This window comes from Arachis duranensis, chromosome 5 (genome assembly GCF_000817695.3).
Source record: "Arachis duranensis cultivar V14167 chromosome 5, aradu.V14167.gnm2.J7QH, whole genome shotgun sequence".
Classification (NCBI taxonomy): Eukaryota; Viridiplantae; Streptophyta; class Magnoliopsida; order Fabales; family Fabaceae; genus Arachis; species Arachis duranensis.
This window is the reverse complement of record NC_029776.3, coordinates 73,361,207-73,375,271: the sequence shown is the minus strand read 5'-3', so window position 1 is coordinate 73,375,271 and position 14,065 is coordinate 73,361,207. Positions and strand designations below refer to the sequence as shown.

The 14,065-nt window shown below is 29.9% G+C and overlaps 2 protein-coding genes across 3 annotated transcripts; one reads left to right on the top strand and one right to left on the bottom strand.

The window, feature by feature from the left end:
- The first annotated feature begins 1,880 nt into the window (after positions 1 to 1,880).
- LOC107489594 (ACT domain-containing protein ACR4) lies at positions 1,881 to 6,036 on the top strand. Of its 2 annotated transcripts, none has more exons than XM_016110339.3 (8): positions 1,881 to 2,046; positions 2,683 to 2,770; positions 2,895 to 2,940; positions 3,435 to 3,549; positions 3,660 to 3,727; positions 3,841 to 4,434; positions 4,533 to 4,637; positions 5,363 to 6,036. In XM_016110339.3, exons 1-8 carry the CDS (start codon positions 2,043 to 2,045, stop codon positions 5,696 to 5,698), a joined length of 1,356 nt encoding a protein of 451 aa, XP_015965825.1. In that variant the 5' UTR covers positions 1,881 to 2,042; the 3' UTR covers positions 5,699 to 6,036. The 2 variants fall into 2 exon arrangements, with proteins under 2 accessions (XP_015965825.1, XP_015965826.1); XM_016110340.3 differs by lacking the exon at positions 1,881 to 2,046 and adding an exon at positions 2,120 to 2,559.
- Positions 6,037 to 7,304: 1,268 nt separating this feature from the next.
- On the bottom strand, positions 7,305 to 8,433 carry LOC107489591 (protein ALP1-like). The gene is made up of 4 exons (XM_052261739.1): positions 8,110 to 8,433; positions 7,838 to 8,060; positions 7,634 to 7,754; positions 7,305 to 7,473 (listed from the first exon to the last, which is right to left on the bottom strand). The coding sequence occupies exons 1-4, from the start codon at positions 8,431 to 8,433 to the stop codon at positions 7,305 to 7,307; spliced, it is 837 nt and encodes a 278-aa protein (XP_052117699.1).
- Positions 8,434 to 14,065: the final 5,632 nt, after the last annotated feature.

Below are 14,065 nucleotides of genomic sequence, written 5' to 3'. Positions count from 1 at the left end.
AGATTTTTATTATGAAATGATTCTTTTTAATTGCCTTTTTTAAAAGATTTTTTGAAAAGGTATAAATTATTTTACATTTGAATGTAGTATTATTTTTTAAATTTATGTTTTTTTGTACATGAAAAAGAAAGAGAATAATATTATGCATACAATTTTTTCTCTCAATCAAATCTAATTAAATTAATCTAAAATTAATAAAAATTAGTATCATCATTCTTATTCATGCACTCACCCAAATTTTATTATTTAACATAATTTTTAAAAAAATTATACGCGTAGCATTTCTCAAAAAAAAAATATAGATTTTTAATGAGAAAAATAAAAAATGAACTTACATGAGAGCAAGAAGAGCAAATCTAGGTCAAATAACTATATCTGGATAATTAGGATTTAAAATTTTTGAGAAGTCACATGACCAATTAAAAAAGATATATATACTTTTTTTTGTTCTGTCTTGGCTATATTTGTAGAAACTCTAAATTTGTTTCTCTCACCAAATACTTTATTTTTACCCATAATTTTTATATAGAAAATTAATAATTGCACTATTTATTTACTTATTTACTATTTCCATTTCGGTGTTTCTATGTTTCACAACAAAATTTAAAATTCTTACTTTACATTTGATTATAACCGTTTAAATATGTTCTTCTTATATTATACACTTTTTTTAACTATTTTGAGAAAATTAATAAATATAGAAGGAAAAAAAAAATTACTAGTGGTATATAAGAATAAGAAATTCTCCAATAATAATAGTATCCGAGCAAGTACATACTAAAAAATCCCAAAACATCTTTTCTAACATGAAAGATAAATCTAAATCTAAAGAAGAAAACTAAACCTCCTGATTAAAGAATAAAGATGATTGAACACAAAGCGCAGTATAGCACGTGACCCAGTCTTCCAAAGTCCCAACCGTGCCTTTTGCTAACCGTGCACCTTCTGCCTATTGATTTTTCCTTTAGCCTTTCCTACTTTTTACTCTTTCGCCTATTAAACAAAAAATTAAAAGGGTAAGCTACCCAAAAAGGAAAAAAAAAACTCTAAAACATACGATGGAAAAAATAAACTTATCGAAAAAATAAAAAATTATACAAAAATAAATAGTTATTAAATATATATTTTTTAAAGAAATTTAAAAATTAAATTTTAATACAATTTTTTGTAAATATTATTAAAAATATAAAATTTTTTCATCCTTAAAATTTGATAATTTTATGTGAACTAATTTTTTTAAAAATTCTTTTATCATGAATAATAAAGTTTTTTTAAAAAAATAAAAAAATTCTTAAGATCAAATTTTTTTCACATTTTTTTGACGGTAAAGTGGCGTGATGGTTCATTTTATGGCACCAATGTTATCAAGATTTCTTTTTCATGAACTATCACATTCCGACGCTTTATCTATAAAAATATAATATTTATTAATTAATTTTATTATGTTTTAATATTATTTAAAAATTTATTTATTGTTCGTATTTTAAATGGTTAGTATGGTAGATTGGTAGTAATATAAATTTTTTGATTTGATAGTTTCTCAAATTTAAATAATATAAACTGTTTTTTATGTTTTAAAGAGTAACAGAATACCGGAAATCAGAAATAAGAAGAGCACGGTGAAGAGAGATAGAAAATAAAATAAAATAAAGGGAGGAAGAAAGCGAGCGATAGCGACACAGAGAGAGGGGGGTATCTGCGATTTTTTGGATACTTTTTTGAAGTTGCAGGTTTTGGAGCATCGTGTCGGGGCAAGGGTTCAGAATTGGAAATATATATTTTAGATCAACCTCTCTGATACTAACTGATTATCAAAGCAAAAAATAAAGATTTAATTATCCTTAAATTAACATAATTTGAGTCACATACGATTTTATTGAGATCCCTGTGGGGTTTACATACATAGAAGAGAAAAAACCAGGCACACATATAAATACATATATTCACAGGTTTGTTACTTTTCAACAAGTAAGAACGCCACATTCATCAAAGGCCTTATTTTTGTGGTGGTAGCAGCATATCACGAATTCTCAGAACCTGCAATGGGTAGGTGTTCTTGTCCTCTCTTCGTTTGTGGTTTCCTGCTTTCTCGTGCTTTGGTCTTAGATTCATCCTTCGTTTTTATTGTTTTATTTTTTATTTTTAAATTGTCCGCAATTAAGTGGGAACAACATATTCCCTGGATTCATGGTTTCTGAGGGTTAAAATGTTTCATCTCCCTAGTCCTGGTGGCCCCTTTCCTCCTTAGTCTCTCTGGCTATTGCAATTTGCAAGCTGTTATATTGTTGTTTTGTTTCATTGGCTTAAATAGGATTCGTTGCTCTGTGATTCCTTCTTTTTATCACATTAACAGCTAAGCAACACACAGCAAAAATACACCCCACCACACAGACCCTTATTCGTACCCCCAACCACTTTTTTTTCCCTTTTCTTTTCTTCCTTACTCGGTTATTCTTTTTTAACCCACCCTTATTCACTCTCTATTCTTCTCTTTCTCTTTCTCTTTCTCTTTCTCATACACATGCTCTGTGTTTTGTGCAAGGGATTATTCCTAAGGAGGTTCTCCTCTTCATTCATTATCATCAAATTTTTTACATGAATTTTTTATTATTTTATTATTCTTCATTATTTCTACCGTTTTTCCTCTCTTCTAATTTTTTTATTTTTTGTCTGTCTTTATAGCTTATATTTCTGAGGCCAACATGAATTTCTGTTCTCACTACATGGATGATGAATATGAGAAACTGTTCCGAAGACTCAACCCCCCCAGGTACCAATTTTTCTCGTTCCCCATTCCAATGAATCGATTCTCTCATTTTAGGTGAAAAAGAAAAATGGAAAAGGGTAAAAATTTGAATGATTCCACTCTCATATATCTGCTGTAATCTTGTCAGAGTTGTCATTGATAATGAATCAGGCAAGAGCGCCACTGTTATAAGGGTATGCATCCTTTTTGTTTGTTGTCTTAATTTTCTTCCGTTATGTGCATGTTTGGGCGTCATTATTTTGTTAAAAAAAGATCTTTTTTCAATGAAAAAATATCTTTTTTTTATTTTTTAACGTGTTTGGCAAATTTCTAGTAGTAAAAGTAAAAGCACTAGTAAAATCAAAAAAAGATCTTTTTTGAGAAGCTGTAATTTACATTTTTTTTTAAAAGATCTTTTTTTCTTAAAAAAAAAGATGTTTTTCATGTAATAAATAAACAAAAAAGTACTTTTATATTGTTATACCCAAACATAATTGATAGATAAAAAGACCTTTTTACATGAGATATCCAAACATAAAATTACTTTTACTTCTCTATAAGATCTTTTAAAAAAAGATAACTCGAAAAAAGATCTTTTCTTAGAAGCTCACCCAAACAAGCCCTATAATCATCGTCATCATTTATTATTAATTGTTTGTTCAATGATGATGTTCCTTTTATTGTGCAGGTTGATAGTGCAAACAAGCATGGAATTCTTCTCGAAGTTGTACAAATCCTCACTGATCTGAACCTCATCATAACCAAAGCTTACATTTCTTCTGATGGTGGATGGTTCATGGATGGTAATACATTTAATCTGACCTAATTGTATGTTCTGATTTTACTGAATCACAATAATTGTTTGGGGGAAAATGTTTAACATGTCTGTTTTTTTATTATTCTTCTATGCCAGTTTTTAATGTCACTGACCAAGATGGAAACAAAGTTACAGATGAAGCTATTTTGGAATACATTGAAAAGGTGTGTCTCAATTTGGTGATTTCTTAAATTCCTTCTCTGCTTATGAATGTAGTCTTGGTGTTTTTGTTGCAATTTTTTTTGTGTTGCTTTAATTTAATTTGATTTTTGTGCAGTCTCTTGGTCCCGAATCATGTGTTTCATCTCCCATGAGGTCCGTTGGGGTGAAGCAAACAGTGGACCACACCACAATAGAGCTTATGGGGAGTGATAGGCCGGGGCTGCTCTCCGAAGTGAGCGCCGTCCTCACCAACTTAAAGTGCAACATTGTGAGTACAGAGGTGTGGACTCACAACACCCGTGCGGCCGCTGTGATGCATGTAACCGATGATGAGACAGGCTCTTCAATCACCGATCTGAAGAAGCTGTCTCTGATCAAGGAGCTTCTTTGCAATGTGCTTGGTGGTGGAAACAGAAAAAGGGTTGCCAAGACTGTTGTTACTGATGAAGTCACAACGCATACCGACAGGAGGCTTCACCAGATGATGTTTGATGACAGGGATTACGAGCGAGTTAGTGACGACGAATTTGACGAGAAGCAGAGGCCGAATGTGAATGTTGTGAATTGGTCTGATAAAGATTATTCGGTTGTTACCATTCAGTGTAAGGATAGGCCGAAGCTTCTATTCGACACAGTTTGCACTTTGACAGATATGCAGTACGTGGTTTTTCATGCGAACGTCAATGCCGAGGGGCCAGAAGCATATCAGGTATAAGGCATTTTCAAAGCCATGAATTCCTTTTGTTTTTTTCTGGTTGGTCTTTTGACGACATTGGTTAAAATTTTTTGTTGATTTTGCATGTGTAGGAATATTACATAAGGCATATAGATGGGTCACCTGTAAAATCAGATGCAGAAAGACAAAGGGTGATACAATGTCTTGAAGCTGCAATTGAAAGAAGAGTATCTGAGGTGAGGGACTTTTATGCTACTGAATCTGTGATTTTTTAACTCTGTTATTGCTTTGAAATCTGCAATTTGGTTGTGTATTTTTTTTTAATATGTATGTGCATAATTAGAGTAAACAAGCTTTTGAGAAACTTTTACATGTCAATTAGTTATTCATGAATATTTACTTGGACATTTATATTGATGGTGCAAAAATGTGATCTATTCATAAACTTTACTCTGAAAATATATGGTGAATATGACTTATTGGTGTCATGTAAAATGGACCTTTATAGTTGGGAGTTACTTCGACTGTAATTGTCATCTCTCACCGCCAACTTGTTTTTTCTGATTGTGGCCTATAATTCAATCACCAATAAATAAATAAATAAAAAGACTAATTCAACTTGGTTCTTTTTCTTGTGGTTAACAATTTGTCCTTGATTGAGGAGCAGCCACAATCTTTTTGACGGCTTTGAAAAAAATGTCAATTTTTATTTTTTATTTTTAGTGACAGTTTCTTGTATCCTGCTGTCCTTTTATTGTAGTGACTATTATCTGTTGCTATTATTTTTCCTTGCGGCTTGTTATTTAGTCCAGAGATCTTTTCCCCTTTGAATAGTCTTTTCTTTATTTATTCAAATGCCCATTAGGTAGATTTGGTTTGTTTCTCTATCAACCACTGCTTTGTTTGGTTTGGCCTCTTATTCACAAAGACTAACGATTTTTTATTCTGTTTCAAAATTTAGGGTTTGAAGTTAGAACTCTGCACAACTGATAGAATCGGACTTCTTTCTGATGTCACGCGTATCTTTCGAGAGAACAGCCTCACTGTTACAAGGGCAGAAGTGACCACGAAAGGAGGCAAAGCTGTTAACACGTTCTATGTGCGTGGCGCCTCCGGTTGCACAGTTGATTCTAAGACCATAGAATCAATTCGGCAAGCAATAGGGAACACTATCCTTAAAGTTAAGGGCACCCCTGAAGAATCTGTTCCTCAGGATTCCCCTACAAGATCTCTCTTTGGTGGTCTTTTCAAGTCCAGATCCTTTGTTAATTTCGGATTGGTCAAGTCTTATTCCTGAGAAAAGAGTATATATTCTCTCTCGCTCTCATTGTACAGTGAAAGTTCTTGAGGTGCCAAAAAAAGGCCTTACCCCAAATGAAGTGTGACTTTAGTTTTAAGGTTTAGGATATTAGGATCATTAGAATATCTTAAAAAGGTTGAACCTTAGGGAGAGTAGCTTGTAATTCTCAACTCCTCTTCTGCTTTTAGTTTTAGTTTGTCATTGTGATTCTCTCCATTCAAGAGTTGGAGTGTTGGAATCACAGAGAACCTTAGTCAATTAAAAGCTTGAAACTAGTTTCAACCTTCATCATGTACATATATTTTCTCATTTACTAATTTAATTTTCTAGAAGCATTTAATGATTCTCATATTTGTTTAGTTAATAGTTAATACTATGTTACTTTTGGAGTAATACTATATTCTCTTTGCATATCTTTGTGCATGCTCCGTAAAACTAGAATGAAAGTGCAAATCAAATTGAAAACGGCAATTATAGCTTAAATGCATAAACATTACCGGACTTAGAGTATCTCCAATGGAATACTTTTAGGTAGCGTTTGGTGGAGAGACAGAGACAGAAAGACTGAGACTGAGAGACAGAGACTAAAAGACAGAGATTTAAATAAATCTCAGTATTCTGTTTGGTACAAAATGGAAGACAGGAATTGAAATTTAATCTGCATAAAGGGTAAAATTGAAATTAATTAGTTGAAATGAAAGTATTTTAGGTATAAAATATTATTAAAGTTTTAGTCTTCATCTCTAAAAATTTCAGTCCCCTGTGTCCCTACTTTTTGGAGGTACTGAAATACTGAAATTTTAGAGACAGAGACAGAAATTTTAATACCAGTCTCTGAACTAACAAACACGATACTGAGTCTCAGTCTCTCAGTCTCTGTCTCAGTACCTCAAAACAAACGTTACCTTAGGGTGTGCGTGGTTCAAAGATTAAATTTTATTACTAGGAATGTCATTCTTAGGAATATTAGGAATAAGATTACTTGGAATATAAGATACCTATGTTTGTTTATAAAATTTAATGCCTTGGAATGTTATGTAATAATCCTAGGAATAAATAAATTTTTGTTTGGTTGAATTTAAATTTCTTAGTCATATTATGTAATATGTCAAAATTATCCTTACTCATTCAAATTAAAATATTAATGACTAAAAATTAAATATAAAGCTAATTAAATATTATTTTTTTATATTATTTTTTTTAATTTACAAAATATCTCTAATAATAAATTTACTAAAATACCCTTAATAATAAATATGTTTAGCTAAAATTATTATTGACTCTAATTTTTTTAGAATTTACTAAAATACCCCTAATATCAAATATATTTAGTTAAATTGTTTGTTGATTCTAATTTTTTAAAATTTACTAAAATATTCTTAATATTAAATATGTTCAAATAAAATTATTATTGATTCTTTTTTTTAAATTTACTTAAATACCCCCAATATCAAATATGTTTAACTAAAATTATTATTGATTCTTTAAAAAATTACTTGCACTAATAAGCATACATGCACAACTCTTATACAAGAACACAAACACAAACAAAATGAAATCAATGTTATGACAGACAACCTCACACATAGAAAAATTATTACAATTATCGAGCGTGATGTCTTCTCCTCCATTGGTTCCACATTTCTTGTGCAAGGTGATCTCTCCATCTACCCCAAGCATCACTCGTCTCAATATGGTGGATCGTCTCACCATCTACTCCAAGTATATTTTGATCTTCTATCTCATCAATAGGATCCACAACCATCACTCTTCTAATATGATTATGTAAAAGGCAACAAGCAGTTATAATTCTTCCTTGAGTCTTAATAGGATAAAATTGATCTTCCTCTTAAAATTCTCCATCTTGCTTTCAATACTCCAAATGCCCTTTCAATGACATTCCTAACTTGTGAGTGTTTCATATTAAAAAACTCTTGAACTGTACTGGGTTGATTATGTGGATTAAACTCACTCAAATGATATTTTTGTCCTCTATAAGGTGCCAAAAATCCTTCACAATTCATGTATCCAGCATCACATAAGTAATAATGACCTAGTGTGACATACACAATTGAACAAAATTAATGAAAGATCAAATAGTTACTTTGATAACATATTAAAGTCTCAATAAAATACCTTGGGGAACACTAAACCCATTGCGAAATAGTGCATCTCGCAATACCCTAGAATCCGCAGCTGAACCCTCCCAACCCGCCAGTACGTAGATAAATTGCATATCGGGAGCAACCACTCCAAGCACATTGGTTGTTATATCACCTTTTCTGTTTCGATATCTAGGCTTATCAGCCTCAAGGACATTGACTTTGATATGAGTTCCATCTAAGGCTCCTAGGCAATCCTAAAATCCAAAACAAAGATCAATTAACTCAATTCTAAAGAACACCAACCATATGAGATTTAATAACATTAGCAAAATAAATTATCTTAAACCATTTCCATCGTTCATCCATTTTATCCTGGCTAAATGGTTGAGGTTTCTTCAGTAAGAGATTATGACATATTAAAATAGCAAGCAATACATCATTAAACCGCCTACTAATTGTTTCTTCAGATCTCACAAATTGTCTCTTTATTACTCTAATTTTGACGTCATGTGCTATAATATGTAAAAACATGGCAACCATTTCTTCCACACACATATTCCTACTTGGTTCTAACCTTTCAACCCTTTTAAGCATGTTACACAATGCATGAAAGGCACATCTATCCATTCTTGTATTTTCTATACATGCTAGATCACTAAAATAAATAATCCTATCAACACTAACATCTCTTATTATTTGCCTACTATAACTATCATTCCATTTTTTTTCTTTTTTTTCAATTGCAATATAATTAAAACATAGCAAATTATCAACAACTTAACCATAAGGTCATTCATTAATTCGAAATGTAAAATCAAGCAGGCAATAACTTTCATCTTCTGTTTGGGATCCATTCTGCAAAAAAAATCAAGCAGGACCAATTTAGGAATATAAATAACTTTTCTTTTCTTTTCTTTCTGGTAGCAATGTCAATGCAGTGGGAAACAACCAGAAAAGACAAGTTTAGGAATATATATATAATATAAGAATATGATATATGAATATTTTTTATTTCAAAGTTTAATTTTGTCCAAACGGATGGTGCACACAAGCTACATAAGAAAACCATGCTCAATTTATGTGAGTAATGAAGAAGTACCAACAACTCTTGTAGTAAGACACAAAAAGATAAATATCTTACTTATTACATAGATACAAAAAAGAGAACCCGGTCTTAACTTTCTCTGGCCTTAAAAAAAATTTAATTTTAAGTCCAGATTTACATCCTTTTTTATTTTATTTTTCAGTAGAGCATGACAACAAAATGCTGCCGACTAAGTATATAGATACAAGATTTGCTGATAATTCAGTAAGTGAAATTTTATATCATCATTTAATTTTAATGAAAGGTAATATCCAATAAATTGAATGCTGCATACATGCATCATTTAATTTTAATGAAAAATAATATCCAATAAATTGAATGCTGCAGACATGCTTTATACAAATTAGAAAACTTTAATTCTAATCCAAAACACAACCAGCCAGAGGCACTACTATACTACTAATACTAGTCTAATAAACCCACTCAAATAATAACCATAATCTCATTAAACTCCCATGTCATCATAGGCTTAGCATTTTCGTATACTCTAATAAAGTTCACATACATATTAATAAAGTTTACACAAGAAAATATGTTCTGCTTAAGAAGTAACTACAACAATAACTATTTGAATTTGTGCAATGAAGATATTGAGAATAAACTGAAACATCAGAACAATGTATTTTTTAATATTTTAAATTTAGCATGTTTAATCCAATAAAAAAAGAGAAAACTTTTATATTGAATTTCAGTAATACCCAAAAAGAATTGTAAGTTAAACGTTTAAGTTGAGGTCTATTGAATTTATAATTTAGTATACGAGTATGAGGTAATTTAAAAATAAAGGAAATGAATTTTAATTAAAATTCATAATATATATCAAGATAGATAATGTTAAGAATTTTTTAACAATTCAATATTGAAACCTGAGTAATGAAGTAAAAAACAAAACCCTACTTTCTTAACGATTAGTGACTCCTACACATCAAAAAGCATACACATTATGCCATATAGCTATAAGCTAAGCTATAGGAAAACAATCGCAATAATAACAATCCATGTGCTAAATGCCATGGTATTTAGAAAAAGTAAAGCTGTTTTATCAATTTTTATAAACTTGAAGCAAGGAATCACACAAGTATGAAAAAAATAGTAAGTAAAGGCCAATCACAGAATCACTGCAATCCCATTTTCATCATCTTGAAGCAAGGAATCACACAACTATGAGATATATTGCAACAAACCAACCCTCACTTGAATGGCATTTGTTCGTTCCCATCGTAAATAGTAAAAACTAGTCATAAAATTAGTAATAATGAGTTTTATCCAAATTTTCACAGAAATATTTTTCAGTGGATTGAAAACCAGATCGAGAATTCAAGATAGACAGATAAGTTTCTCTCAATCCATTTTTATATTTGTAGTGTGAATTTTATAATTACTTTTTCTATTTTCTATCAACAATAGGACAGTGACACTCAACATCAATGAAAATGCTGTTCAGCTAATACAGTAAAGTGTTACTATCTAGTATCTAATACAATTGGTATAGGAAACTACAATTTGATATCAGGAAGTTCTCAATTGAAGCATATTTTATTGCTTGTTTGGTTTTATGGTATCAATCATAAACTCCCATTTAGAGTAGGCGACATGATTTTTAAACTAATTTTGTTTTGATTAATTTCAATCAAACATTTGCATCTAAATCCCTGCTTGAGAAGTGTAAAGAGGCCATAAAATGTAACTCTATTTTGGAAAACTAGTTTCATGATAAGTTTCAAATGCATGATACTTATTAACCAAAATCAATTGCAAGTTTCTTAACATAAAATCTAATACAAAACAAGCTTTTGCTCCAGCTCATGTTCACAAAATCAATTCCAAACAAAACAATATTTGACAAAAGAAACTACAAAGATATACTATATAACATCCAATATGGCCTTCATGTCAAGTTGTCAACACTAAGTTAAAAGAGGTTTTTGAGAAGAAGCCTACCTCAGAACCCTCAAATTTGATATACTTCACTTGATTTAATTGTTTGAAAAGTAGAAATGCATGAAGTCCTGTTTGTGTGTCCTTTTCACATTTTCACAGAGTGATATCAGCAAAAGCATTATGAGCAGACAGTGGATCTACTAGTGTAATACACTGTGATATAAAACCATAAGCACATTATCTGAATCTTTTCAAATGTGAAGCAGAAACATAGATCGGACAACTACTTGGCTTATAAGATGCAGATTCAGCTTCTTGTTTCATGAAAAAAAACTAAATAATACCACAACCAATAACCTTTCTACACCATGAAAACCAATTTTTAATATGAAACTAATGGCAATGCCATGGCTAATCAAATGTTCTTGAAACATCAAAGTAACAAAGAAGTTAGGCATCAGAACAAGACAAAGAAAGAAACATTTAACAAATTCAAAAGATCAAAATTCAGCAATTATTATATAAGATTAAAAGAAAATGGCAACAAACAGAAAGTGATCTTCAAGTTTTGTTCAAGAGATGAAACTATACAACAGAAGCAGTTAATAAACCAGGCAGAAAACAAATCAAATCATCAAAATCGGTGACAACAAGCTTAAACTCTTTATTTGAGGCAAATCATCAAACATAATGTTTGCATGTAACATAATCACATAGAGCATCTAAGAAATCAAGCAAAATAGAAAATAAATAATCAAATTAGCAGTCTATTGCAGAAAATTAGTGTAATATGATGTAGAAAGCATAAAAAAACCCAAACCATAATGAGAGATTCGAAGAGAATTCAAAGAGAATTCGCAGAGAGAAGCAATGCGAACATGAACTCGAAGAAGGGAAGGAGACCAGTCTTTCGTTTAGGGTAACGGTGGCGCCGGCGCAGCTCCGGTGGCGGTGGCATTGGTGAAGTCTCACTGATTTGGGGACAAAAACAAAGCTCTGCTAGGGTTTTACCGTTTCCTTCTTCAAAGAAAAATGAAGAAGAAGCTGAAATATGTATTAAATAGCAAGGGTAATTTAGTCTTTTTGTTTCATTATATACATTCCAATCCCATTGGAATAAAAGATAACCAGGGAAGAGATGGGAATTAAATTGGTGGGAATTCAATTCCTTGGAATAAAATATACCCAGGAATAATTTTTTAAATCTTGAACCAAACATGGGAATAAGATATTCCCATCTCAAATTCCTGGAAATATACTTATATTCCCTCCAACCACACACATCCTTAGAGTATCGTTTTTAATATTTTCAACAACTGAAGACTTAAAATATGTATTGAATTTGATTTGTGACATAAAACAGATATCATCTTAGAAATACGGTATTATTTTGTTAGAGAACTACTAAAATTTGCTTTAAAATTCTTATAAAACCTAAAATAAAATTAAAATTAAAACTAGTATTAAAATTGTTCTTAGCATCCAAAGGAATTATAGAAACATGTAAGACCATTTACTGTTTAGAATTATTCATTACCTTTGTAATCAATTTACATATTTCATTAACTATGATTGTCTCTTATACAATCCAGTAGTGGCGGAGCTTGAAACAAAATTTTGGGGGACCAAATAGAAGATAATTGCCAAGATGTTTTTTTTAATAGACCCCATTTAAGATAAGCTCGTCTAACCTCATCTCTTTTATTTGGGTGATATTGCCAAATTTGAAGCCGTTTTTCAGGGTATCGTTTCAAAGAATTAAGGTCAAACTCATCAGATGCAACTCTTTAAACTTTTGAAGGTTGTATCTTACTTTCTTCGTGATTCATTAAAGTAGAAGAACTATCTATAGGTGTTGATATTGTAAAAGTTATATGTTTTCCTTCTAATATTAGCCTTCCTCTTAAAAAATGTATCATCAACTCTTTGATTTTTTATGATTATTTTATATAAAAATTTGAATATATATCCGATAAAATATGTAAAAAAGAAATTATAAGGGTAAATAAAATTTATAATATTTATTGAATTTTTTTTATCAATTTATACAAATACAATAATATCAATACTTATTAAATATTCTAATATTTTTTATCATATAAAAAATTAAATTAAATAAACAGTAAAATATAAAATAATATTAAATTATATAAATAAAAAATACCTAATTTTTTTGTATTTGAACTCAAAGATAGAGGGAGTGTTGCTTATTGAATAGAGAGCTGCGAAATACTAATACACTCAATTCAGTCCAAATTCGATATGTTTTGAATGTTTAAAACTAAAAATTATTGTGCAATAAAAGCAAGAGATGAAGATTGAACTTGCAATTTTAAGTCATAATAAAATATTTGAACCAACTGAACTATTTTTTATTTTTTAAAAAAGTATTACTAATTTTTTTAATAAAAAATTGAAGGGGCCGTGGCCACCCCTTGTCTGAACTAAGCTCCGCCACTACAATCCAGTCACATGAATTTGATGCATTATATATGAATTTATAGTAATACTTTATGGGATACAGGATCAGTTTTTTTCCTAAAAAAATTGGGAGCAAATATGAAAATTGTCCTCACATTTTTTTCGTATTATTCATATACCAAAACATTTTTAAACCGATTCAATATTATCTTATAATTTCATTAAAATTATTAATAGATGATGTATATTTTGTAAAATATCAATTCTTTTATCATTTATTAGAAAAAAAAGCTCTTATATAAAAGTTTGATGCATAGTTGTAAGAATTAGATCCGTCCGGCCAATTCGACCAAAAAACTAGTGAATTGGATTTTTAACTGGTTCGATTTAGTCTTTGGATCATTTAAGGACAAAAACCAATAAGAATTGGTTAAAACCAGTGAAAATCGGTCAAAATTGATGAAAACCAGTAAAAAAAACTTGTCCAACCGAATCAATTAAGAGAAAATTTTAAAATTGTTGAAAATATAGTTCAAATCAAGGTCTTTCTTGTGAATGCATACTCCGTTTGCCACTAAACTATGTTTTTATTTATTATTTTATATGTTAACTATTAATTATATAGCTAATGAGCTATAGTTCAAATATTATAGTCTCTTTATCCTTGTCTAGAGGTCTTATATTCGAGTCTCACTCCTAATTTTTTAAAAAAAATATTAACTATATAATAAAAACATACAATAATTTTTTTAAATATTATTTTAATTTTATACTCACTTATATTTAAATTAATTATATTTTTTATTATTCATGATTATTAATATAAATGTTATTAAATATATATAAATAAAA

Excerpts from the sequence above, each read along its gene's own strand:
- LOC107489591 (XM_052261739.1), bottom strand. The coding sequence starts at position 8,433 with ATGGATAGATGTGCCTTTCATGCATTGTGTAACATGCTTAAAAGGGTT. Across the intron at positions 8,061-8,109 it reads ATGTTATTAAATCTCATATG|GATTGCCTAGGAGCCTTAGA; the intron begins GTTGGTGTTCTT and ends TTTGGATTTTAG. Across the intron at positions 7,755-7,837 it reads TGGGTTTAGTGTTCCCCAAG|GTCATTATTACTTATGTGAT; the intron begins GTATTTTATTGA and ends ATGTCACACTAG.
- LOC107489594 (XM_016110339.3), top strand. Across the intron at positions 2,941-3,434 it reads AGAGCGCCACTGTTATAAGG|GTTGATAGTGCAAACAAGCA; the intron begins GTATGCATCCTT and ends TTTATTGTGCAG. Across the intron at positions 4,435-4,532 it reads AGGGGCCAGAAGCATATCAG|GAATATTACATAAGGCATAT; the intron begins GTATAAGGCATT and ends TTGCATGTGTAG.